Genomic DNA, 23,347 nt, shown 5'->3' with positions numbered 1-23,347 from the left:
CCCTTGTCTTTTGTATGAAAGAGTAGAGACACTGAAATGGAGTAAGAGACAACTGAGACCAATTTTTATCCTTTTACTGAGGAGGAAAAAAATATTTAATATTTTTGTTGTATAAGGAATAGCGCCTAAGGCAGGTACTTATACTCCTGACCTCAGTCCCACACACTCCCGTTTTAATAAAGCTATAGGACAGAGCAGAGTTGGAACTGAAAAGAAAGGCAGGGTAGAAGACACAACAGATAAACCAAAGGGAGCAGGGGGATGCAGAAAGAATGACAGCCACACATGTGCCACACACATTCTAGCCCCTGCAGCGAATCAGAATGATGCCAACCCAATCTGCACTGGCTGGTGACCCTGCCATGGACACAGGAGGAACGATCAATACTAACAGAGTGACAACAAAGAAGACTGGGCCATGGCCACAGTTGGGCGATCCAGAGGGAAGAGGGGGAGTACCAGATTTTACTCCTTGTGTCACACGAGCTAGAAGAACCCTACCTCCCATTGTGGAGGCACACCTACGTCCCACCCATTTCCTTACCTTACCATACGGTCTACCCCTCTGGGAAAACTGAGACCCTGGCTAGATACTCCACTCCAGGATAAGGCTGAGCAGTCTTAGTTCTCGAGACTGCCTCTTTTATAAAGATTGGATTAGGGTAGCTGAGAAGTGTAATGATTTTAAAAAATAAGGTAGAACCAGAGAAAATGTCACAGCTGCCGCCATGTAGCACCAGCAACCAATTCTTGCACTTTTCTTCCCTGTCTCAGTAATCCCCTCTACAGAAGATTTATGTAATTGGAACAGCTCTTTCTTCCCTGTAAAGTCTGCTGATACCAGGTTACAACCTGGACAGTGGAGAGTGTCTGCCTTAGGCTCGTTTGTGCAAGAGGGCCACCTTAGGTCTCCTTGAGGACATTTATCTTGGCGCAGATCTTGAGGGCGGGGCCCAACTTGATGTTCATGGCACTCATAAGATGTTCCTCTTTAAGTAATAAAAGGGCCTGTCCATCAATCTCCTGGGAACGAAACTCCTCTGCAATCTCTTGGCAGCCTATAAGGAAATGGTGGGGATACATATGAGAAACATTACATGGCAGCACCAGAGGATAGGAGGGGGAAACTCGAGATGAAAACATGGAGACCCAGCAGTGGTTCCTCCCAAGGTTCTCATCCTACAGTCAGGAACATAAAAGTCTGAGGTGGTGAGCTTGGAAAGTCAAATGAAACCAGAGAGAAACTGGCTATTTAAAAAAGCCGAGAGGGGGACGCCTGGGTGGCTCAGCAGCTGAACATCTGCCTTCGGCTCAGGGCATGATCCAGGGTCTGGGGATCTAGTCCCATATCCGGGTCCCCACAGGGAGGCTGCCTCTCTCTCTCTCTGTCTCTCATGAATAAATCTTTAGAAAAAATAAAAGCCAAGAGGAAGAAAAAGTTGACCACAGAAAGAACTTCATTCAAAAAGCCTGAAGAGGGAGGAAAGGGAAGGAGCAAGATCTGTACCTCTTCTTAGTTACACTAGAAAAAAAAAGTTCAGAGCCCTTATGACATTTTTAAGGGCCCAGAGTTCAGGGGCTCCTGGGTGGCTCAGTGGTTGAGCATCTACCTTTGGCTCAGGTTGTAATTCTAGGATCCTGGGATTGAGTCCCACATCGGGCTCCCCGCAGGAAGCCTGCTTCTCCCTCAGCCTCTGTGTCGCTCATGAATAAATAAATAAAATCTTTTAAAAAAACAAAAAAGGGCCCAGACTCCAGACAAATGGCAATAAAAGGTAGGGTGATTTTCTTTTCTGGAGAAAACCATCCTCTGTTAAGAACAGCTTATAAACAATACTACCTGGAAGAATGTGGGGTAACAATGCTCCTAACTTTCTAATCCTTTTCGTGGAAAAAGTCTTATCAGGTATCACAATCACATATAAATAAAATATACTTTATCCAAAAATTATTGGTAAGAAATATAATAGTAAAAATCAAACACTGCAAGATTGCCAACATAGTAGAGGACAGTCAGCCCAGAAAGAAATTAGGAAACCAGGCTGTGGGCAAGTACCTTAAGTAAATATCAAGAATAGAGCCTTCATCATACTATACTTAAAGTGCCTACTGCTTAAAAGTCAGTTCTGTTCCCTGTCACAAAGGCCCATGGCCCATATGGGATGACCTGCAGAAAAGTAAACATCTATGTGATCTGGGTCCTACCAGATAGGCCCTCAATACCTTGTAGAGAAGCAATAAACTCATACACCTCTTCTACACTCCAACGGCTGGGATTGCTGGACAGGAACACAGGGTTGATGCCATGTAATTCTGGTGTCAGTGGCGCTGTATTGGGGTTCCCCAGGTCACGTTCTCCATGCCCAGTTCTCACAGATAAAGGCCCAGGAGATGTTGGAGAGAGTGCTTCATCGTAACTGGAATTATCTGAACCCCGGCTAGAGTCCTCTTGACCCTATGGAGAACATTACAAAGCAGTGAGTTGTGAATAAGTGTCGTGAGGCTTCCCCCGCCCCTTCTGAGCCAACTGGGTTTGGGTTAATACTGAGGAAAAACTAGTATTGCAAGTGAAAAAACTATACTTTGTTTGCAAATGCCCAGAGTCACCAGTCCACTTCTCGAGTAACTTTCAAGTAAACTCACTTTCCTGATTCTTCCCTTCTTCCAACAATCAATCTAGATTTTCTGAAATATAATGTAATGCAATGATTCATGGATACATGAGCCAGTAATCAGGTGAAAGAAGACAAGGAGTCAGGATCTCTTGGAATTGGGGAATGATACCATCAATACACGACTCCGAGTTCTGGTCTCAGACTCTCACCTGGGCAAAGGAATTGCCCGGTAGGGAAAGAAAAAGGAAAGGAGACCATTTTAAAGGTAGCTGGCTCTGCGACTGAAGCTCACCCGGTGGCGCTTGCCCTGGATCTTGGCACGGGCGATGTCGGAGGAGCTGCGGCGAGGCCCACGCCGACGAACACGAGCATAGTTGGATTCTTGGAAATCTTTTATTTTTTTCCTCTTTACCCGGAACTGGTGACTACAGCTCACATTATACCTAGAGGTAGGGCATATATGGGATGTCAGAGGTGCTCTAAAAGACTACCTTGCTACCCTCCATGGGAACTAGTGTTCTAGGAACTGACTTGGGGGAGAACATGAAAGCAAAGAAGAAGACCTTACACATCAGCTGTGAGGTGGTCCTAGAGAAGGGGCACACTATTAGATGGAGGAACTGGTGCTGAAGGTGAGGAAGGGGTGCCCATGGTACCTCTTAGCGCAGGTCATGGAGCAGAATCTCTTGGAGCCTCGAAACTGCTCAGCAGGAGCATACTTTCCGCAGTACTCACACTTCAGGAGGTTCGCCTTCTTATCGAGCTCTGGAAAACAAGGCATCCCTGGAGAATTGTCACTGGTTCTGCTGCTGCTCAGGCCATCATTAGGCCCACAGCTGACTCTAATTACTCTCAGGGTTTGCCCCCCAAAGACCTAAACAATCTAATTCAGAATCCCTAAAACATAAAGTTCAAAATCCAAAAACACAAAGACACGTGCCTCAAGAACATCATGGTCTTCCTGACTTAAGCCAGACTAGTTTCCATTCTCGATGACTAACTTTATCCCAATTTATACTCTCAGACTGCAGACAAGACTGCATTTCAAATAGAAGAGAGAAACTAATTACTAATTAGAAGATATAGGATCCCTCTTCCAATAAGAGTTTACAAAAGCAGTGGGAGAGATGTAAACAAGAGTCCTTAATATAGGGGCATATGGGTGGCTAAGTGGTTGAACATCTGCCTTTGGCTCAGGTTATGATCCCTAGGGTCCCGGAATCGAGTCCTACGTCGGGCTTCCTGCATGGAGCCTGCTTCTCCATGTGCCTACATCTCTGCCTCTCTCTCTCTGTCTCTCATGAATAAATAAATAAAATCTTAAAAAAAAAGTTCTTAATAAAGATTATAAATTCTAGAATAAGGAGAACTGAAAATATAAGAAATATCCTATTTTAGATCATCTTTTGAAAAATATATCCTTACAGTAAATAATTCAAGAGGTTAGCTTGATAAAACTACCCTAATCCTATGGGAACTCTTTTTGTGTGATTCTACACATTCTGATATTTAATAGAGTTCCTATATGTAGATGGCCTCCATATAACTCCCACTTTAAATAATTACTATTTTACACTTAGCCCTCAAACACCTCTCCCGGAGCCTCCTTCCCCAGATGGGTCTCTAAATAAATACTTACCAGCAGATGGGCTGTTCCCTCCCAAGGGGCCCCCCGACTGATTCTCATTCAGCCCTGTCGGGAGGCCAGTCTGTAATGGCTTCTCAGACTCTTTCAGTAACTGAGAACAACCCACCTGTGCCAGAAAAAGTTTACAGTTAAGTTAACCTAATTCCTTTCTGCTTCTCTATAGCTTTCCCCGGCAATTCCTACTGTCATACCTTTACCTGGTTCTCTGAGTTAATGACCAAGTCTGGTTTAGAGAAGAAACATTTTTCAACATGGCAATCAAGAGGCCCTCACTAGCTGTTTTCAGATAAGCCACTGGAAAACAGCGTCCTGCCTTGGCTCCCTATCTTGTCTTTTTCCTTCCAAAGTTGCAGATACCTGTGTTCTAGTCCTGGCTCTGCAACTTCTGGGCTTTAGTAAAGTCCCTTAGTTTCTCTACCACAAATTTCTTCACTCTAATATAGCCTAATTTGTGTAACTAAACATTACAGCTTCTTCTCCTCTTCTCAACATTTTCATTTGGTGGTCTACACATATTCTTTCCTTTCCCCCTTCCCTTCCTTCTTTACAATTAACCATATAAACAGTAGCACTGAACTCTTCTCTAATAATTAAATAGTTCTGAGACTTGATTTTAGTGGACTTGGAAAGACAATAATCAGACCAAGTCCCCACTTGAAAGTCCCACCTTATGGCCCTGCCCTCACCGGGAAAGGCTCTGCTCCTTCCTGGATAACGAAGCCTTCAATGATGTGGGTGAGAATCTGAGGCTTCACGATGGCCTGTGGGGGTTTTGAGTCACCCATTTGTCTGGACACCATGGCTAATGTAGGAGGCGGTGCGGATGGGGCAGGAGCCAAGGCTACTAGTTCACTGCTTGGAGTATTAGCATTCATACCAGTCACTGGTTCAGCTTTCTCTGGAACAGATTAAGGAACAGATAGGGGATGATGCAATGGACTCATTTATTATTAGCCCAGCCAGTCTGATCTTCCACAATAATACACGTTCACCTTTGATCATTAACACCGGAGTCCTGGTTTTTGGATCCACCCATTCATCTACCAAGTTTAGGCCCATATTCTACAGAATGAGACTTAGCTTTGAGCTCTCTCAGAACAGGTCTCTAATCTCTGCACTCCAATAGCACTGCAGAAGTCAGTTCCTCACCTCCAAGACTGTTCTTCTCCTCCATGGCCTTTGGGCTCTCGGCTACTGGAGACACCTTGGCAGGAAGCATTGAACCCAGTGTGGAAACATCGTCTCTCTCCTCTTCAGACTCTGCCTTGCGTTTGACAGCCAACGTCTGTGGTTTGCTCTATAATGTTTAGAATAGAAAAGAAACCAAGATTTATGAGTGAAGGATATAAGGAACCTCCATTACTCCCATTCTGTCAGTGAAAATTTTCTTAGTTCCACATTCTCCAATTTGTCTACTTCCCAGGGCACACTAAAATTCCCAAGTCGTTGCCAAGAAGCATTATCTACTACATCAGTACAAAAGAAAATGTTACATTTAGTCCTGACCTAGACCTTGTCAGGTCATTGACCTGGGTTCATTATGGCCCAACCAAGAATTGCTGTTTTTCCAAAGACTGATTTGGATGATTAAGAACATCTTGACCTAACAGTACAGATCCAAAAACCCAGAATGATTTCAGTAGCAAATTTAGGAGTATAAAGTACAGATTATATACATTAATGTCTCTCTCTCTCTTACAAAAGAAACAAGTAAGTACCAGTATCTTAACCTTCCATCAATGTCTTACAAAAGAAGTACATACCAGTATCTTTTAAGTTGTATAGTTTATAACAAATAGTTGTCACGGATGAAGCAATGCAATGATTAAGAGAGCAGCTGATGTAATACCATATTCTCACACACAGGCACTCACACATAGTAACTTTGTATCTGTTGCAGACTGAATGTTTGTGGTACCCTCCCCTCTTGATTCATAAGTCCCGGGGTGGTTGTATTTGGAGATGGGGCTTCTAAGAAAGTAATTAAGGTAACATGATAAATATCAGTACATCAACCTTCTCAACTCTTCACTGCCCCCTAAGTTAAGCTCTATGTCCACTGAGCCCCAGGTCCACTCAAAGGGGACTGTGCCCTCAAAGCCATCTAACATCACTCACCGGCAGGTGCACAGACTGCATGTAGAAGGCAGCAGGTACCTGGGCTACAACAGGGGAGGATGTTGTAGCCCCCTTTACCACATGTGCGGTCCCCTGCACCGGAGCCAGGCTCATCCCAGAGGCTAGCGTTGGGGGGCACTCCTGCAGCGCACCAGGAGCCTGGGACGAAGGCGGTGAGGAGGCCAAATGGGCCTGCCCGGGCTGTACCGTATTGGGCATCCCCCGGGACGTAGGTACGGCAGCCGCCAGCTGCGCCAAGCCCAAAGCCTGTGCCTGGGCTGTCCCTGGCTGCCGGGTGCCCACGACTTGCACAGGGATATGGGGTGGTGGCTGCTGGGTGGCTGACATCTTAGCAGCCCCTAACTGAGGCGGCTTGATAGGTGCTACAGGTGGCTTGGACTGGATGGGGAGGGGTGGCTTAGGGGTTGGGTCAGGTGGGAGGGACAAGGGCGAAGACTGCAGCATGGGTTGCACAACCAGGGTCTGGGCTTGCTGCTGAGACTGGGAAGGTGGGACCTGCTGAGTAGGTGGGACCTGCGGTGGCTGAGGGGCAGTGAGGGTTGTGGCCGGTGGTGGCGGTGGTGGTGGTGGCGGCGGCGGTGCTGGCTGCTGCTGCTGTTGCTGCTGCTGCTGGGCCAACTGGAGGTGTGTGGCTGTGTGGAGGAGCTGGGACTGCCGGTGCTGGAACTGCTGCTGGTGGTGGATGGCGATCTGCTGCTGGATTACCACCTGCTTCTGCTGGAGGTGGATCTGCTGCTGTTGCTGAATCAAGGAATGGGGCTGGATCTGCGTGTAGGTGGCTAGAGGAATAAGCCCGGCACAGAACAGACAAGAGCAGAAAATAATCAGCCTTTAAATTAAAATTGAAATTAAAATCACCTTTCCAAGGTGTTCCTTTTTTTTTTTTTTTTTAAGATTTTATTTTCTTATTCATGAGACACACAGAGAGAGGGAGGCAGAGACAAAAGCAGAGGGAGAAGTAGGCTCCATGCAGGGAGCCCAACATGGGACTCGAACCCAGGTCTCCAAGATCATGCCCTGGGCTGAAGGTGGCATTAAACCACTGAGCCACCCAGGCCGCTCTTTTCAAAGTGTTCTTAGCTTTGGTATCATATAGTGAATGAAGATCTAGCCTGGAAGGGCCTAGAGATCACTTCATTTGTACTTTTTCTTCTGAGCCAGACATTACCAACTCTCTCTCTCCACAGTTCAAGACCTTAAGGGAAGAAACTCCCTTGCCCAATCATTTCACAGTCCTCAATCATTTCTGGCAGCCATCTAACTTTTATTTCCTTTGTTATACTAAATCCTGTTAGTCTGACCCAGCAGAGAATGGCTGGCCCATCTTCTGTATGATTAGACTAAGTTCAAGGGCTCAGTCCCTGCTTTATTTATTTTTACATCCCTAGAACCCAGCCCAGTGCCCAGCACAAGAAAAAGACTTAATGGTCACCCAGAGAGTAAATGCCCACAGAGGTAAAGATTCCAACATCTTCCTGTGAAAGGCTCGATTTTTTAGAAACATCAGTTTAGGTCACTACCTATGAGAAGTCTTAAGAGTTAGCTGCTATTTAGGCTCAGACTTGACCCAATTTTCTCCACTGTAGGTGGAACCTACAATCTCCCCCACCCCCTATGCCCTCAGATTGTCCAGAGAGCACATGTGAGATGAAAGCACTTTGGAAACAGAAGTGCTATGGTATATAAACAGGTAGTAGTCATACAGCCTGATAATTAACTCTTAATTTTTAAAGATTTTTAAAGATTTTTATTTTTTTGTTTGAGAGAGCCAGAGACAGTGAGAGAGCACGAGCCAGGAGAGGCAGAAGCAAGCTCCCCACCGAGCAGGGAGCCCAAAGCAGGGCTCAATCCCAGAACCCTGGGATCATGACCTAAGCCGGAGGCAGACGCTTTACCAACTGAGCCACCAAGGCACCCGAACTCTTAATTTTTTATAAGTAAATCATCCAAATAGAGCAACAACTAAAGTGCTAGAAACAAGGCAGGCAAAAATAAACATTACCAAATAAGGTGCACCCACCTAACTATACGGAACCACAGTCCAAAAGCAACTATAAACCATTTGGGGTTATTATTATTTATTCTTTTTTTATACTTTTTTAAAATATTTTATTTATTTATTCAAGAGAGACACACAGAGAGAGGCAGAGACACAGGCAGAGGGAGAATCAGGTTCCCTGCGGGGAGCCTGACATGGGACTCAGTCCCAGGACCCCGGGATCCCAACCTAAGCCAAAGAGATGCTCACCTACTGAGCCATCCAGGCATCCCTTTTTTTATCCTTATCATTGATACAGAGGAGCACAAGTTGACTATATTAAACCGTGGCTCTATTTGCTAGTCCTAAGTGCTCCAAGGCACTTATAACAACTCCACTCTACCCTGATCCAAACCATCATCATCAAGATGATGAGTGAGGGGAAGAGCCATCTCCTCTCAAGCTAAATCATGAGCTCCATGAGGACAGGAATCTTTTTTTTCAAAGATGCATCCCTAACACCTCCTCCAACACAGTAGGCAATTCAGTATGAACTGGGTAAATGAATGGGTAGGATGAGAAAACTGACAAACTCAGGGCCTAAGAAGATGGGGACAAAGTAGTTTGTAAACGGACTGCTGCCTGGTGGAAATACAGATGTATCTGTTACCGGTCCTCCTCTCTCCCTGGACTAATATGATCAAGGCTGATATCATTTTCCCTCCTTCCACTACTCCAGGACTAAGAAAAGCAAGAACAATGTCAAAGAGACGTACTCTGAAGATTTCAAACAAGTTCTAAGAGAATAAGGATACTCTGAGAGGTGACAGCTTACCTGAGCTAATAAGGGTCTGGCTGGGAGCAGGGGTAGCTGTCCGTGTCAGGTTCATGCCCACGTTCTGCTGACCAGCCCCATCTGCTTCTGCCTTCTTGGCTGCTGCACTCTCTGCTTCTGTCTGGCTTCCCTGACTCACAGTCACTGCTTGGGCTGCAGGTAAGGGCTGCACCACTCCTGTGCCCTTCCTGGGACAGCTCCCACCCCCACCCATTCCTGAGGAAGGCAACTGGCCCAAGCCGCCAGGGGCCTGGCCACCTCCACCGGGACCAAGGGACCCTGGGATGCTACTCCCACTGCCTCCACCAGCTTGACTGAGGTTGAGGGACTGGCCTGAGGCCCCAGAGGACGCCTGAGCTACAGCAAGGGCCTGGCTGGAGGCCTGGGAGAGGCTGGAGACAGGGGAGGCTCCAGGAGGAATGGCCTTCGGAGCAGAGCCTTGCATTTGGGGTCCTTGGGCCGAGGCCTGTTGGTTCCTCACTGCCAAATTCTGCACCTGCAAGATAAAAGAAAAAGATACATTGAGAAAAGGGGAACAGGAGGCACTGAGGTCAGAGCTTTCTGTGACTAGTTCAGAAGCAGTGAAGACAGTTACAGATATTCCCCAGCCTCTGCACAGGGTATCCCCCCCAACCTTTACAATCATATACATTAAAGTCCTTCCAGTCACCCAGGGAGAGACTCTTGAATCCTATTTGATTTTCAGTCTCCTTTATTCACTATCAAATCTATCTGCAAGTTTGCTCATTTATTCCTTCGAGATGGCTCAGATTTTCCTTCTTCCTCCGTTCCTTCAACATCGGCCAAATACCTACTATGCTTCAGGCACTACACTGGATACTGGAAATGCAGGAACGAAAGTCACGGTCTCTGCTCTTAATGGGTACTTTCTACCAGAAAAGACAGACGAGAAAATCACTAATAACCGTATTCTACTATGCAGAGACATATGCTATTGTAGCACAGAGAAGGAAGATGGACTCAGACCAGGGAGATTAGGGAAGACTTCCCAAAACAGTCTTTTGTTTGATCTGTGACTCCATGAGTGAGAGCAAAGGTGGAAGTGTGAAGAAAAAGTAACAATATCTGAAAGACCATTGAGCCAAGAAAGAACATAGCATTTCTGGAAATGATAAATATTTCATTATGTTTGAGGTGAGTTAGAGGGAATGGAAAGAAATGAAGCTAGGAAGACAGATTGAAGCTGGGGGTGTAGAAAGGTACCAGACCAGGAAGGGCTTGGTGTATTAAAATGAGGAGAGTCTGAACTTCAGTTCGGAAACAGAAGTTTATCTATCTCCCCCGTTGTTAATATTTCCAGCACCTAGCACAGTGCCTGACATAGTAAGTACTCCAAAATATGAAGAGAGGACTGATGAGCACTTAACTGATGACAGGAAGCCACTGAAGAATATTAATCAGAATAAACATAATCAACTCTACAGCTGAAACCATTCTTGTAAACATTGCTGATGGAGGCACAACCACTTTGGAAAATAGTTTGGCATCCCGTCCTAAAGTTGAACATTCACACACTCTCAAATCCAGGAATCCTACAAGAGAAACTCTTGCTATATACAACAGGAGGCATGTGTAAGAATGCCACAGCAGCTCTATTCATAGTTAACAAAAGTCTGGAAGCAACCTAAATGGCCATTGTCAGAAGAGAGGAAGGAACTACAGTATATTCACACAGTTGAATACTACACAGAAATCAAAATTAATAAAATACAGTAACATGCAACAATATGGATGGATTTTGACAATAAGCTATTAAGAAAGGATTCTCCCCAAATTATATACAGCACAAAAACCTTATAAATTTAAATACAAATACAAATACATACATATACATATATATACATGTGTGTATATATACATATGTGTGTATGTATGTGTATACATATATGTGTGTATATATATGTGTGTGTGTGTATAAAATATGGTATCTGGAATTTACTTCTAAATAGTCCACAGGTGGAGGAAAGTGGCCTGGTTAAAATGGCCATGTGTTGATAAATGTTGCAGCTGGTTGGTAGGTACAAAGGGAGTCATATTTTTTTCTATTTTTGCATTAAGTTTGAAATTTTCCATAATATAAAATACTGTTTAAAAATATATGTAAACACAATAAAACTGTAGAAAAAGGAACACAGGAAAGGAAGAACCTAGGAATCAGAATGGTTATTACCGTGGGTAGCGGCAGGCAATGGGTAGAAAGAACTGAGGTTTGCTTATTACATCATTAAAATATAGTAAGTAAATAAAAGTGGCCCATAAATGGACCACTGTGGAGAGGATGTCATGAACCAAGGATTATGATTTATCAAATTCGGCATACCAATAGTACCATTTAAAATGTTAGTAACAACATACATTTTCTTTTAAAAAACTTATTTTGATAGTAATATGGAAGATGTTTAGAGGTAGACAAGGAGGAAGTCAAAGACACCATTTAGAAAACCAGTACAGTAATTCAGGTAAAAAATAAAAAGAACCTGAGTTCAGACAAGCAGTAAAGAGGTGACAGCTTTTGAGAGAGATTTACAAGAATTATCAGGATTGGGTGCCGGGGCACTTAATGTGATCCGGCAATTACATAATAGGGTTTTTCTAATCAGCTTTCCATAATAGCGATTTAAAACTTTCCTCATGGGGCAGCCCAGGTGGCTCAGTGGTTTAGCGCCGCCTTCAGCCCAAGGCGCGATCCTGGAGACCCGGGATCAAGTCCCATGTCAGGCTTCCTGTGTGGAGCCTGTTTCTCCTTCTGCCTGTGTCTCTGCCTCTCTGTGTCTCTCATGAGTAAATAAATAAAATCTTAAAAAAAAATAAAATAAAATAAAATAAAACTTTCCTCGTCTCCCGATATACCTCAGGATATACCACTTGCTCTTCCCCATCACCGCTGTAGAGACAATAAACCACTACATGAGCACATTTCAGCAGTTCCATCACTAAATCTACACATTCCCCTCATAAACACCCACCACTTCCTTTTCCCTGCTCTCCCTTCTTTCCTCCCTCCTGATCAAATCCTTCCCCACTCAAGGCCCCACTCCTCTTCCTTCTCAAGGAGCTTCCTTCTCACTTCCTTCCTGTCTCTTCAACCTCTTTGCTAATGGTGCCCTCCCATCACACCTGAACCCCACATACCCAACCCCAGCTTCATCCTCCTTTCCTGCTATCAATAAACTGGTAGTGATTATTTAGATTCACTGCATCTAGTCTCACCATCCAGCCATTCCTCAAGTCATACTACTTTGGTTTCAACAACCCTGAACTCCACTGATACGGTTCTCCATCCGTAACAGAGTAAACTCTACCTTTCTTGTCATCCCTACTGTATTAGACAAAAGACTCCCTGCCTCTTCCAACATTTTGCTCCTTTCTCTTTATGACACCACACAATCCAGATTGTCCTGTGTCCCTGTCACTCTTTCATACTCCCCTCTGCCAGTCCATCAGCCTCTATTCGACCTTGAACTATTCCATTTTCTAAGGAACAGATCTAACCCTCAGGGCTCCATCTTAAAGGCTTTTCTCTTGTCAATCCATACCTTTCCCTCAGCAATGCCAAATGTTCTCTTGATATCAATTATCATCTCTGTGTCCACTACTCTTAATGTTATCCCCCACGCAGACCTTCCCTCTAAGCTCAAGTACCAGATATATAAAACTGCTGACCACATGACCTGGTGTATATCCAAAACTAAACTTCACCCTAAATCCGCTTCTCCAACATTCATCTCAAAAGTAGCACTAAGCAGCCACCTCACTGTTGTATCCGGCACCTCCCTCAAAATCAGTTTTCCTTTTTCAAAGATCTTCTAAGTTTTTCTCAAATCTAGATTTTCCCTGCTTTCACCACTCCCCATCCACATCTTCCTGGGATACTCAATTTAAATGTCACCTCCGGACAGCCTGGGTGGCTCAGCCTTCGGGCCCAGGGCTTGATCCTGGAGACCCGGGATTGAGTCCCACATTGGGCTCCCTGCATGGAGCCTGCTTCTCTCTCTCTCTCTCTGCCTCTCTCTCGCACTCTTTCTGTTTCTCATGAATGAATAAATAAAATCTTTTTAAAAAAATGATAAATGTCACCTCCTCTGGGCAGCCTTGACTTTCCCGGAGTCCCAAGGCTGAATTAGGTCTCCTTCTGTGTTTTCAAGGCACTCTGTACTTTCTAATGAAGCAAATATTAAACCATCCAGGTGATTCTTTCCTTAATGTCTGGTGTTTCAATGGTTTGTAATGTCTACCAGTCCAGTGTTCGCACACTTACACCTATAATTCATTTAATCCTCAACACACCTCAAGGTAGGTATTTAACAATAGCTATTTTATATACGAAGATACTGGCAAAAAAGATGTTAGGCCATCTGCCTCCGTCACAGAGTAAATCATGGACTTGGAATCTGACCCTAATAAAAGATCCATATTTTCGGGATGCCTGAGTGGCTCAGCGGTTGAGCATCTGCCTTTGGCTCAGGGCATAATCCTGGAGTCCCGGGATCGAGTCCCACATCAGGCTCTCTGTGAGGAGCCTGCTTCTTCCCTTGCCTGTGTCTCTGCCTTCTCTGTGTCTGAATAAATAAATAAAATCTAAAAAGATCCATATTTTCAACCGCTACCTTGGCCCCTCCACATATTGGCACTGAGGTATTTGATGAATAAAGAGACAGATAAATGAAAGAACTGAATACGAAACCAGTCTCAACCTCATCCTCTCTTCCCACTGCTGTTACCGTAGTCTAAAACAAAGGTCTTATCCTAGTAACTAAATGACCCCCAAGAGTCTCTTATTAGGTTCTTTAACTTCTCTTTCCTCTCCAGGCATATGTTCCTAGGTGATTCTTTCCAAAGTGTTTTCCTTATCCTATTAATGTGCTATTCAATAGTCAGCCATGACCCCTGCTACCTTTGCTTGGCTTTCAGACTTCTCCCTGACAATGACCTTTTCTACCATCAAGCGTGCTGTCTCCACTTTATCCACTCATCCCTAACTCAGTCACATACGAGTCATGCCTTTACACATACTGTTCTCTCTCCAGTTTTCTTCCTACTGCAAATCGAATCCAACCAATCCTTCAAGAATCTGCTCAAATATCCCAAAAGTCACTGAGCAGGAATGCAGCCAACTCTTCTCTAAACTCAAGTGTCACCCCAACTTAGTACCATTTCCTTTGTACTTCTTTGTGCTCTAAGATATTTGAAGATTTGACTTGTCTTCCTTTTCAATCTTCCAAATTTTCTAGGATAACCTGAGCACATCAGGAGAAAAAGCTCAACCTCAATATTTACTTGCCAACTGCTAAACTAAGAGAGTGGAAAAAGTTACTATGAAACCTCAATTTGTATTCCATTCATAAGAAGCGAAAACTTCAGTCTTGAAACAAACATATTTGGGGGATGAGGCATGAAAAGCAATGGTGAGGAAGACTTTCCTGGGCACCCCGGGAGTAGAAACAGACTGCTGAAAGTCTATAGCCACAGTAACTCATAAAGAGAGAGAATCAAATATTCTTTCAGCAAGTCAGCCAGGTTGGCTTCACATTTACCTAACTACAGAAGTCCCTCGATCGTCCCTTATTTTTTGGAGTGCATCGCCAAGAAAGAGAATAAGACCTCCTGAATAAAGCTGAGCCGTGGAGGGCTAAAAGAATGTAAGGAAATCTGCCCTGCATGGAGAATACAGCTTCCCAGACCTGCAGGGCTGTTCTCAGTCACAACCACTTCTGTTCCTAACTCAAATAACTCAACAGTTACAAGGGATTCAAGTTCTGCAGAAATTAAGAAAAGGGGAGAAAAAAATAAGAATCCTGAGAAGTAGTCACGGAGTAACAGGGTGGGCCCTGGTCTGTGGTGGTTCCCTTCATCCTCCCCAGTGCCCATCCACAGGTCAAGTGGTTGCCACTGACCTGGTCTGCATCTGTATGAACTCCCGGAGACTGAGCAGATGGCACCTCCTGCTGGACTGCAGCCACTGCCCCGTTAGGCATCAGGATGAGTTGGGAGGCTAGAGGCACATTCCGGCCCAGGGTCCGGTTTACCTGCAATAGGTTTCCCAGCTGTGGCTGGCAAGGAGAGGAGGAAGAGGAAGAACAAAGGAAAGAGAACAAGAGGAGAAGAAGAAAGACAGGAGAAATGGAAGGGAAGGACCACAAGACAAAATAAACAGAAGATACGAAACTGCTAAGCCCTACCCCTTTCCACACCAACCCAGGAGACCCTTATTCTCCATATGCGATGAATCATCCAGAAGGAAACCTAAAATGTATATAAAACTACAGATTGACACCAAAGAGTCAAACATCAAAGAAGTTGAGACAATGAGGATTTTAGAACAAGTACTCATGTACAGTAAGTAGATAGGCTAAGAGATAACACTCAGAATTTGTGTACTCGAGCCACAGATTTAAAGATTAGACTATATGTGACACTACTTCAGTCAAATGTTCAGGCGAACATCTTCTCTCTTAAGATCTCAATGTAATCTGCAGGCTACCTGTGAATACTAAGCATCACTTCTAGAGGTAAGTAAGGCCTAGGAAGTAGATCAGCATATCTTAACGTAATCTGGGCAACCATGGTTAAACCAAACAGCTTTCACGCAACCAGGGGCATAACAATTATGCCCCTGGAACGATGGTGGTTGTGTTTGTGGCTTACCCGTAGATACATCTGGGCCTGGGACTGGTTGAGAGGTGGGGAGGTGGTGTTTCCCAGTAGCACAGATTGGGTCAAAGTGGTAGCACTGGGAGAGCTCACACTCTGGGATCGGCTGATGAGCTGGGCGGCCGACGTGGTGGCCAGATTGATCTGTGTGGTACAGAAAGCAACCAGAACTAAGGATTTAGGAGAGGTAAAAATAAATGCACATCACTGACAAATTCAGAGGGGACACAGTCAAGAACAGAATATCTCATTTTCTTTCTTTCTTTTTTTTTTTTTTTTTTTAGAAGAGTATCTCATTTTCAGAGTCAGAGGGAAACGAATAATACTTTTCCTGTCCATAACTGTCATCCTGGATACTGCAGGGTCATACCAAAGTAAAGAAACTAGTCCCTAACCACTAGCATTAACAGCTGAGAGGGAAAAGGAACAAAACAGAACAGACTTCACTCCTCTTTAAAGGGTCCAGAGGGGATCCCTGGGTGGCGCAGCGGTTTGGCGCCTGCCTTTGGCCCAGGGCGCGATCCTGGAGACCCGGGATCGAATCCCACGTCGGGCTCCCGGTGCATGGAGCCTGCTTCTCCCTCTGCCTATGTCTCTGCCTCTCTCTCTCTCTCTCTCTCTGTGACTATCATAAATAAATAAAAAAAAATATATATATATATTTAAAAAAAATAAAGGGTCCAGAGACCAGTCCCTTTCCTTTGTTACTTCCTCTTCTTCCCCAGGATTTCCTTCCTACTTTCTTAAACCTCCTCACTAAGACTCCTATATAGATTCAGGTCAGTTGTTTCCCTTCTACTAACACTCTCTAACATAAGAGCAATAATTGCCATTGATGACTCAATACACAAAGCTGTTTCCACCCTGAGACAGAGACCCAGGGAGGGAAGCCTCTCAGTGGGAAGATGCAGTCAGTCCTCACCGAGGCCTGGCTGGTGGTAGTCTGCTGCTGTGCAGTGCTGGTGTTTGGAGAGCTGGCCTGGCGACTGGCAGCAATCGTGGCCTATAAAAGGGGCAAGGAAACAGGAGCAGAGCAAAGACAACGAAGGAAAAGACTCAATCTTATCACAAGCACAAAATGCAATAGAGATTTCAGATAAGAACCCAGAGACTCTACACTGGAGCAAGGAAAAGTATAATCACTATCCCCAGAAACCCTTATATTACCACATATACCAACCTAATAACTCCCACACGACCCTCCTGGGGCAATTGGGTAACCTGTCCTCCTCCTCCTCCTCCCACTTTCTTTTAGGTAGAAGAACCTTTGATCGGGTTTATCATGAGTCACTCCTAAGTCTAACCTAGGGCTGTCCAGAACAAATACAACGTGAGCCACACAAATAACCTTCTAGTATGCACATTTTTTAAAAAAGTGAAAAGAGGGTAGCCCGGGTGGCTCCAGCGGTTTAGCACCGCCTTCAGCGCAGGGCATGATCCTGGAGACCCCGGATGGAGTCCCACATCGGGCTCCCTGCATGGAGCCTGCTTCTCCCTCTACCTGCGTCTCTGCTTCTCTCTCTCTCTGTGTCTCTCATGAATAAATAAATAAAATCTTAAAAAATAAAAATAAAAAATAAAAAAGTGAAAAGAAACTGGAGATATAAACTTTATTTTACTTAAGCTAATAAGTCTAACATGTAACCAATAACAACAAACTACTGAGATATTTTACATTTCTTTATACTAAGTCTCTGAAATCCAAAATTTGATTGTACATATCCATTTGGACTGGCCACGTTTTAAGTGCTCAGTAGATACATAGTGGCTAGTGACCACCACATTGGACAATGCAGTTCTAGAACATAGCCATTCTACCTTCCAGTTCCTACTGCAACTCTCAAAACTAAGATCCCTTCTTCCTCCTACGGGAGGACAGGAGGCAGAAGACCATTTCTAGCCTATGACTTAGTGGAGGAGGCAGTACCCCCTGACCCACCTGTAGTGCCTATCCCCTTCCCTCTTGGGCCAGCTGGCTGCTGACCTCTCACCTGCTGGACCGCAGCCAGGCTATGCAGTTGGGCATTGCTGAGCTGCTGCTGGAGCATGAACTGGTGGAAATACTGAGCTGCATTGGGCTGACGCTGCAGTGCCTGTAGAGCCTAAGAGGAAAAAGAGAGGATCAACCCACTTAGAATGAATCACTCCTAATTCCTATTCTATGCAAATGACTATGATCTGGTGAAAGGGACAACTGGAAAGGAGAAAAACGAAGATGGGGAGTGTGGCTAAATCAACAACATGTGATTTGTCCATTTTTATATTAGAACTTGTAAGTTCACATAGTCTTCAAAAAGTGGAGAAACAATTAATTCTGTTATGCTCTATTCTTGTATATAAAGAAAAGTAAAGCAATCTAACTCACATGAACTCTTAATTCCCAAAATGGAATGTGGAAACACATGATATAGCAAGGAAAGAAACTAAGACTAAACAACTTGAAAATAAATTAGATGTCGATTAATATAAAGAGAAAAAGGGGCACCATGCTGGCTCAGTCAGTAGAACATGCGACTCTTGGTCTGGGCTTGTGAGTACAAGCCCAAGACTGGGCATAGAGCTTTACTTTAAAAAAAATTAAAATAGGGTGTCTAAGTGGCTCAGTCAGTTAAGCATCAAACTCTTGATCTCAGCTCAGGTCTTTGATCTCAGGGTTTGAGTTCAAGGCCCACACTGGGCTCCATGTTGGGCTATAAGCTGAGCACAGAGCCTACTTAAAAATGAATGAATGGAAGAGAAGACAAGAGACCATATTCTAGGGACACAGTTAAGGTGACAGAGCCCCAAATGGTTGAAAATGATGAAAAAGAGTAAACAGTGGCTTGTGAAGGATCCTATCATCAGGTAAATTTCCAAATTAACTGGCATTTTCAAATATTTACAGTAGGTATTTATAAAGATGATACTGGTAATGCAGTTTTAGGGTTACCTCTGGGATATTACTGTATTCTTCTTCTTTAATAATTAGAACTATCCTTCCGATGTGCAGAATGATTTTAGCAACCAAGAAATTTTGAGTAAAATGCCCCATTCCCAACATTTTTTAAAGCGTGGAATTACTATTTTCTAAAAATAAAACTCCAATGAGTTTTAGACTTCCATTACTCAGGGTGATTTACAAGAAAAGCCAAAGATTAAAAACCTGACAATCCATGAAGAGAAATGCTTAGTTAGACTCTAGCTACATTGGGCAGCCCCGGTGGCTCAGAGGTCTAGCGCCGCCTTCAGCCTGGGGTGTGACCCTGGAGACCCGGGATGGAGTCCCACATCAGGCTCCCTGCATGGAATGGAGCCTGCTTCTCCCTCTGCCTGTGTCTCTGCCTCTCTCTGTGTGTGTCTCTCAGGAATAAATAAAATCTTTGGGAAAAAAAAAAAGAATCTAGCTACATGAACTGAAACCCTGATTTAAAGACTGACTCTCATTCTCTGTTTGCTTGCTCAAACTGTTGTAAACTCCTAAGATTCTCAGAGCTGGAAGGAACATTAGTTGTCACCTAATCCAAATCCCCCAGTTTGCTGGAAAGGAACTAAGAGGCATTATCTTCCAACACCCATGCCCACCCAAAGTCAATACCCACAGAGCACAGCCCCTCAGGACTGAGGCTCACCTGCACCGCTTGCCGTTCATACAGTGACATCTGAGCTATCTGGGGCCGAGAGCTGCCCCCAGAGCTGGAGCTCCCATTGGTGGAGTTGGAGTTCTGCTCACTCTCAGTCTCCATGATGGTGGTCCAGGGTCCCCAAAGCTGGTGCTCTGACTCAAGACCTAGATGGAAGTAGCAAAGGATTAAAATTCACACCTGATCTCAAGCTATTATTTCACGTTATTATTCAAGTTATCTAAAACTCTTCCTCTTCGTTCCATCAGCCATGATTCCTTGGGCTTCTTCAACTATCAAATCTGCAATACACACTTACAACCATATGTTTCCCATCCCATCTTCTGAAGCTATGCAATGTCTCAAAAGAAACCTTTACATATTTCCTCATGACTATCTATTAAATATCAAATGGCCAGAATTTCAGATTCATAATACTAAGGCTACCTTACATCCCCATAGCATTTTTTAACAGTTTAAAATATTCCCACTTAAAAGTTGCTATTTTCTCAGTTTCATCTGCACCTGTGACCTCATTACCAGCATCACTTTAACAGTGGTCACCATTTACCGAGAAGCCACCAGGTGCCTCCTCTTACTGGACTAGGCTCTTCATCTCCATTACCCTACAGTGCTTTAAGGTAAATACAATTATCCCCATCTTATAATTGTAGAAATGAGGTTTTCTGAGGGTAAAGAAGTTATCCTAGTATCGAGTCTTTATATATTAACACAGGCTACTTCCTCAAACCAAAAAATAAATAAATAAAAATCTATGATAAAGGCGGTATCATTTGGTTTGAGTATCACCGTCCTCATTTTATGGAGGAGCGGTTTATGATGCAGATATGTTAAACGCATCATAGAAAGTCATAAAACTAGAGATAGAGGGCCGCCTGGTTGGCTCAGTGAAAAAGCGTTGGACTCTTGATCTTCAGGTCGTGAGTTCGAGCACCACATTGCGTGTAGAGATTACTTAAATACATAAAATTTTAAAACAAAACAAAAACTAGGAGGTAAAACAGTCTACAGTCCAAATAGGTGCCTGGTTCCAGCTCAGGCTACTAATAAAAACACCCTGGGCATGTCACTTTCCCTGCTGGCACCTCATTTCCCCATTTGCAGAAAAGCCTTCACAACTGAAGGTAATGTATGACTGCCAGGTATTAAACGTATTAAATACACAGCAATGAAAATCTTCAAGAAAGTAAAACTCAACTTTTTAGTTCATTTTAGCAGTCAGAATTTACCCTCTGGGGTCTACACTAAAATCTGCAAAAAGTCATGAAGACGTTGCTAAGAACTAAGCAGAGAGAGGAGATGAGGGAGAAGAAATATGCTCCAAAAACCACTAAATGACAATAAAATCTTTTTGTTCATTTTTTTTTCCCCTCTCTTTTGTTAGGCCTAGACACTATATTCTCTAGTTTGGAGGCATGGGGCCACTAGAAATATTGGGTCAGCAAAGCAATAGTTGGTTTAGGAATGTAAACATCAAACCAGAATTTCTGCTAAGGCTTGTCAACAGTTTTTTTAAAATGGATTTATCATGATTACATCCAAGACAAAGTAAGTAAAATCAAACCACTTGGCATTGGAAACAGAGCTGGGGAGATTTCTTACTATTCCCTTCCTGGTATTACCTGACTGCATCGTTACCCCCCAAGTACTCAACTCAACCCATCTCTTCAGTTTTATTCAGGTATAGCAAATGTCAGTGCAGACATGGATATAACCCAAGAAGTACACAGGAGAAATCACATCAGCTTCAACTCTAGTTATTATCTTCTCCCACATCTTTTGCCACAATATGAAAGCACTAAACAGATACAGACCCATGAATCCTCATTATCAGCATGTGAAGAAAAAAAGCGGGTAAGGATTAGAGGCAGCATGGCATAGTTGTATAGATCAATGGACTTAGTTCACTGGACTCAAGAGACACGAGGCCCCTTTACTAGCTAGAGGAGACATTAATTCCTACCTTCATAGGTGAAAATGCTAATTAACCATATGACCCCTCAGGTCCCCTAAAATGGAAATCTTAGTAACTTTTTTTTTTTTTTTTTTTTTTTTCCAGACCGTGAGATGAAGATAGAGATGTAAAGGGGGCTGGCTTACGGAATAAAATCAGGAGAAAGTGACCTCAAAGCCAGAATTCCTGGTTCCCAGGCACATAATCTATTCACTCGCATTCAGTGTTGGGACGGCAAAATTAAATACAGAAAATGAAAACAATAAAAAGTTTGGGAGGCACAGTGCGTTTCCATTTTCAACATTACGCCACAAGAGAAAGTGCAAGACGCCGATCCGCGGAGGTCCCCACAATAGCTAAAGTACAGTCATCTTCAAAGGTAGCAGGGGAGTGTGCACGGGTTGGGCCGGCCCGGGTGAGCAGCACAGATCTGCGGAAGGGAGCTCCTAGACACGACCGTGAAGTGCACCTGGCACTCGGTCCACACAGCCAAGAGTTGGAGGGAACAAATCTCCCTAAACAGTGTGGGACATAGAAGGGAGTCGGGGGAAGACCGTGCGCGAGGAATGGAGGTGCTCCGGGCGGGGAATGGGGACAGCAAGCGCCAGCAAGGCTCTCGCTGTCCACGCAGCCCTGAGGAGAATGGGGCTCCAAAGAGGAATCAAAGGCACCGGGGGAAGGGAAGGGGCACACAGAGCGGTGCCAGGGGCGAAGCGACCCAGGCGCGCCGGGAAATGTGCTTACCGAGGGCAGGGAGACAAGCAGGAGACACACAGACGGGAGTCACGGAATTGGAGACTGAGGCACCAAGCGGACCAGAAAAAAGGCAGGGGGGTCACCAAGCAGACAGCATGCTTGGGTGGCAGGACCAAAGCCGGAGAAGGAAAAATGAATGAGCACACGAGCAGTCAGAAGCAACTGGGCTGACGGACGGACGGCATTCAGCGCGGCGAAATGAGCAGCCGGAGGCTGGGGCGGACGGACGGAGCCGAGGACCGCAGAGCCGAGCGCCCGCGGGAGGCAGGGAAGGCGCTGGGGGAGGTACCTGGGGCGTTGCACGGACGCCGGCGGCTGCAGGCACATCCCCGCGCAGCCGAGCCCCCAGAGGTCCTGCCCCTCCCCGGCCCGCGGCCGCACGGTTACCTTCGCGCCCGGCTCCGCACCCGAGGGCTCCCGGGGGGCGTCCACCTCAGGTGCCGGGGTCCCCAGTCGCCGGGCTGGGCGGGGGGCTCGCTCGGCCTCCGCGGCGGGCTCCCCTCGCCTCCTCCCCTTCCTGGAGGGGCGGGGGCGCCGAGGGCGGGGTGGGAGGGGCCCGGCGCGGCCGCCGCTCCCCGCCCCTCCCGCCGCTCCGGGTGCGGGCCCGGCCGCGGCTCCGCCAGGCCTCCGGGGCTCGCTCGGGGCCTGTCACTTCCTGCCGGGCCGAGAGGGTGGGGGCTGCAGGCCGGGGGCTGCGGGCCGGGCTGGAGGAGGGGGCTGCGGGGAGGTGCTTCCGGGGCAGCCGGACCCCTCCCCGCCCTCCGCGCCCCTCCCCTCCCCTCCCCTCCCCTCCCGTCCCCTCCCCTCGGCGGCCTCCCCCGCCCCCTCCCGCGCGTCCCTCGCTTCCTGCCGGCGCCCGTTGCCATGACGACGCCGCTCCCGGGCCTCCGCGCTCTCGGGCCTCGGGGTTGGTGGGGCTTTTTGTTTGGCTCCCCCCTCCTCGCTCGCTCGCTCGCTCTTTCTCCTCTTTTTTTTTTTTTTTTTTTCCCTCCTTCTTTCTCTCCGAGTTCTGCTCGCCGGTTGGAGGGACGAAACTGAGAAAGTGCTGGCCTCTAGCGGGGAAGGCGCGCTCGTCGAGGCGAAGGGAGGGAAGTGACGTGAAAAGGGGGAGAGAAAAAGGAGGTATTTTT

The 23,347-nt window shown here is 45.6% G+C and overlaps 2 protein-coding genes across 8 annotated transcripts; both read right to left on the bottom strand.

Moving 5' to 3' along the window:
* Nucleotides 1–42: 42 nt before the first annotated feature.
* On the bottom strand, nt 43–19,653 carry PHC1 (polyhomeotic homolog 1). Of its 7 annotated transcripts, none has more exons than XM_038576731.1 (14): nt 19,496–19,653; nt 17,879–17,989; nt 16,810–16,890; nt 15,882–16,031; nt 15,131–15,286; nt 9,216–9,711; nt 6,382–7,181; nt 5,413–5,560; nt 4,950–5,161; nt 4,255–4,369; nt 3,272–3,380; nt 2,908–3,058; nt 2,224–2,455; nt 43–1,058 (listed from the first exon to the last, which is right to left on the bottom strand). In XM_038576731.1, exons 1-14 carry the CDS (start codon nt 19,607–19,609, stop codon nt 904–906), a joined length of 3,030 nt encoding a protein of 1,009 aa, XP_038432659.1. In that variant the 5' UTR covers nt 19,610–19,653; the 3' UTR covers nt 43–903. The 7 variants fall into 7 exon arrangements, 6 of the variants coding, with proteins under 6 accessions (XP_038432659.1, XP_038432660.1, XP_038432662.1 ...); XM_038576732.1 differs by having other exon boundaries at nt 3,272–3,398; nt 15,131–15,262; XM_038576734.1 differs by having other exon boundaries at nt 15,131–15,262.
* LOC111092757 (translation initiation factor IF-2-like) lies at nt 19,622–23,083 on the bottom strand. Its single transcript, XM_038577900.1, has 4 exons — nt 23,072–23,083; nt 22,605–22,862; nt 22,206–22,315; nt 19,622–19,653 (listed from the first exon to the last, which is right to left on the bottom strand). The coding sequence occupies exons 1-4, from the start codon at nt 23,081–23,083 to the stop codon at nt 19,647–19,649; spliced, it is 387 nt and encodes a 128-aa protein (XP_038433828.1). The 3' UTR covers nt 19,622–19,646.
* Nucleotides 23,084–23,347: the final 264 nt, after the last annotated feature.

Source organism: Canis lupus, chromosome 27 (assembly GCF_011100685.1).
Source record: "Canis lupus familiaris isolate Mischka breed German Shepherd chromosome 27, alternate assembly UU_Cfam_GSD_1.0, whole genome shotgun sequence".
NCBI lineage: Eukaryota > Metazoa > Chordata > Mammalia > Carnivora > Canidae > Canis > Canis lupus.
This window is presented reverse-complemented; position numbering and strand designations above follow the sequence as displayed.

Coding starts and splice junctions, on each gene's coding strand:
- PHC1 (XM_038576731.1), bottom strand. CDS start 19,609: ATGGAGACTGAGAGTGAGCAGAACTCCAACTCCACCAATGGGAGCTCC. Junction 17,990..19,495: donor ATGAACGGCAAGCGGTGCAG/GTGAGCCTCAGT, acceptor TTTTCCTCTTAG/GCTCTACAGGCACTGCAGCG. Junction 9,712..15,130: donor TTCATACAGATGCAGACCAG/GTCAGTGGCAAC, acceptor TTTATCTTGCAG/GTGCAGAATTTGGCAGTGAG.
- LOC111092757 (XM_038577900.1), bottom strand. Junction 22,316..22,604: donor GTGCGGAGCCGGGCGCGAAG/GTAACCGTGCGG, acceptor CTGCCACCCAAG/CATGCTGTCTGCTTGGTGAC.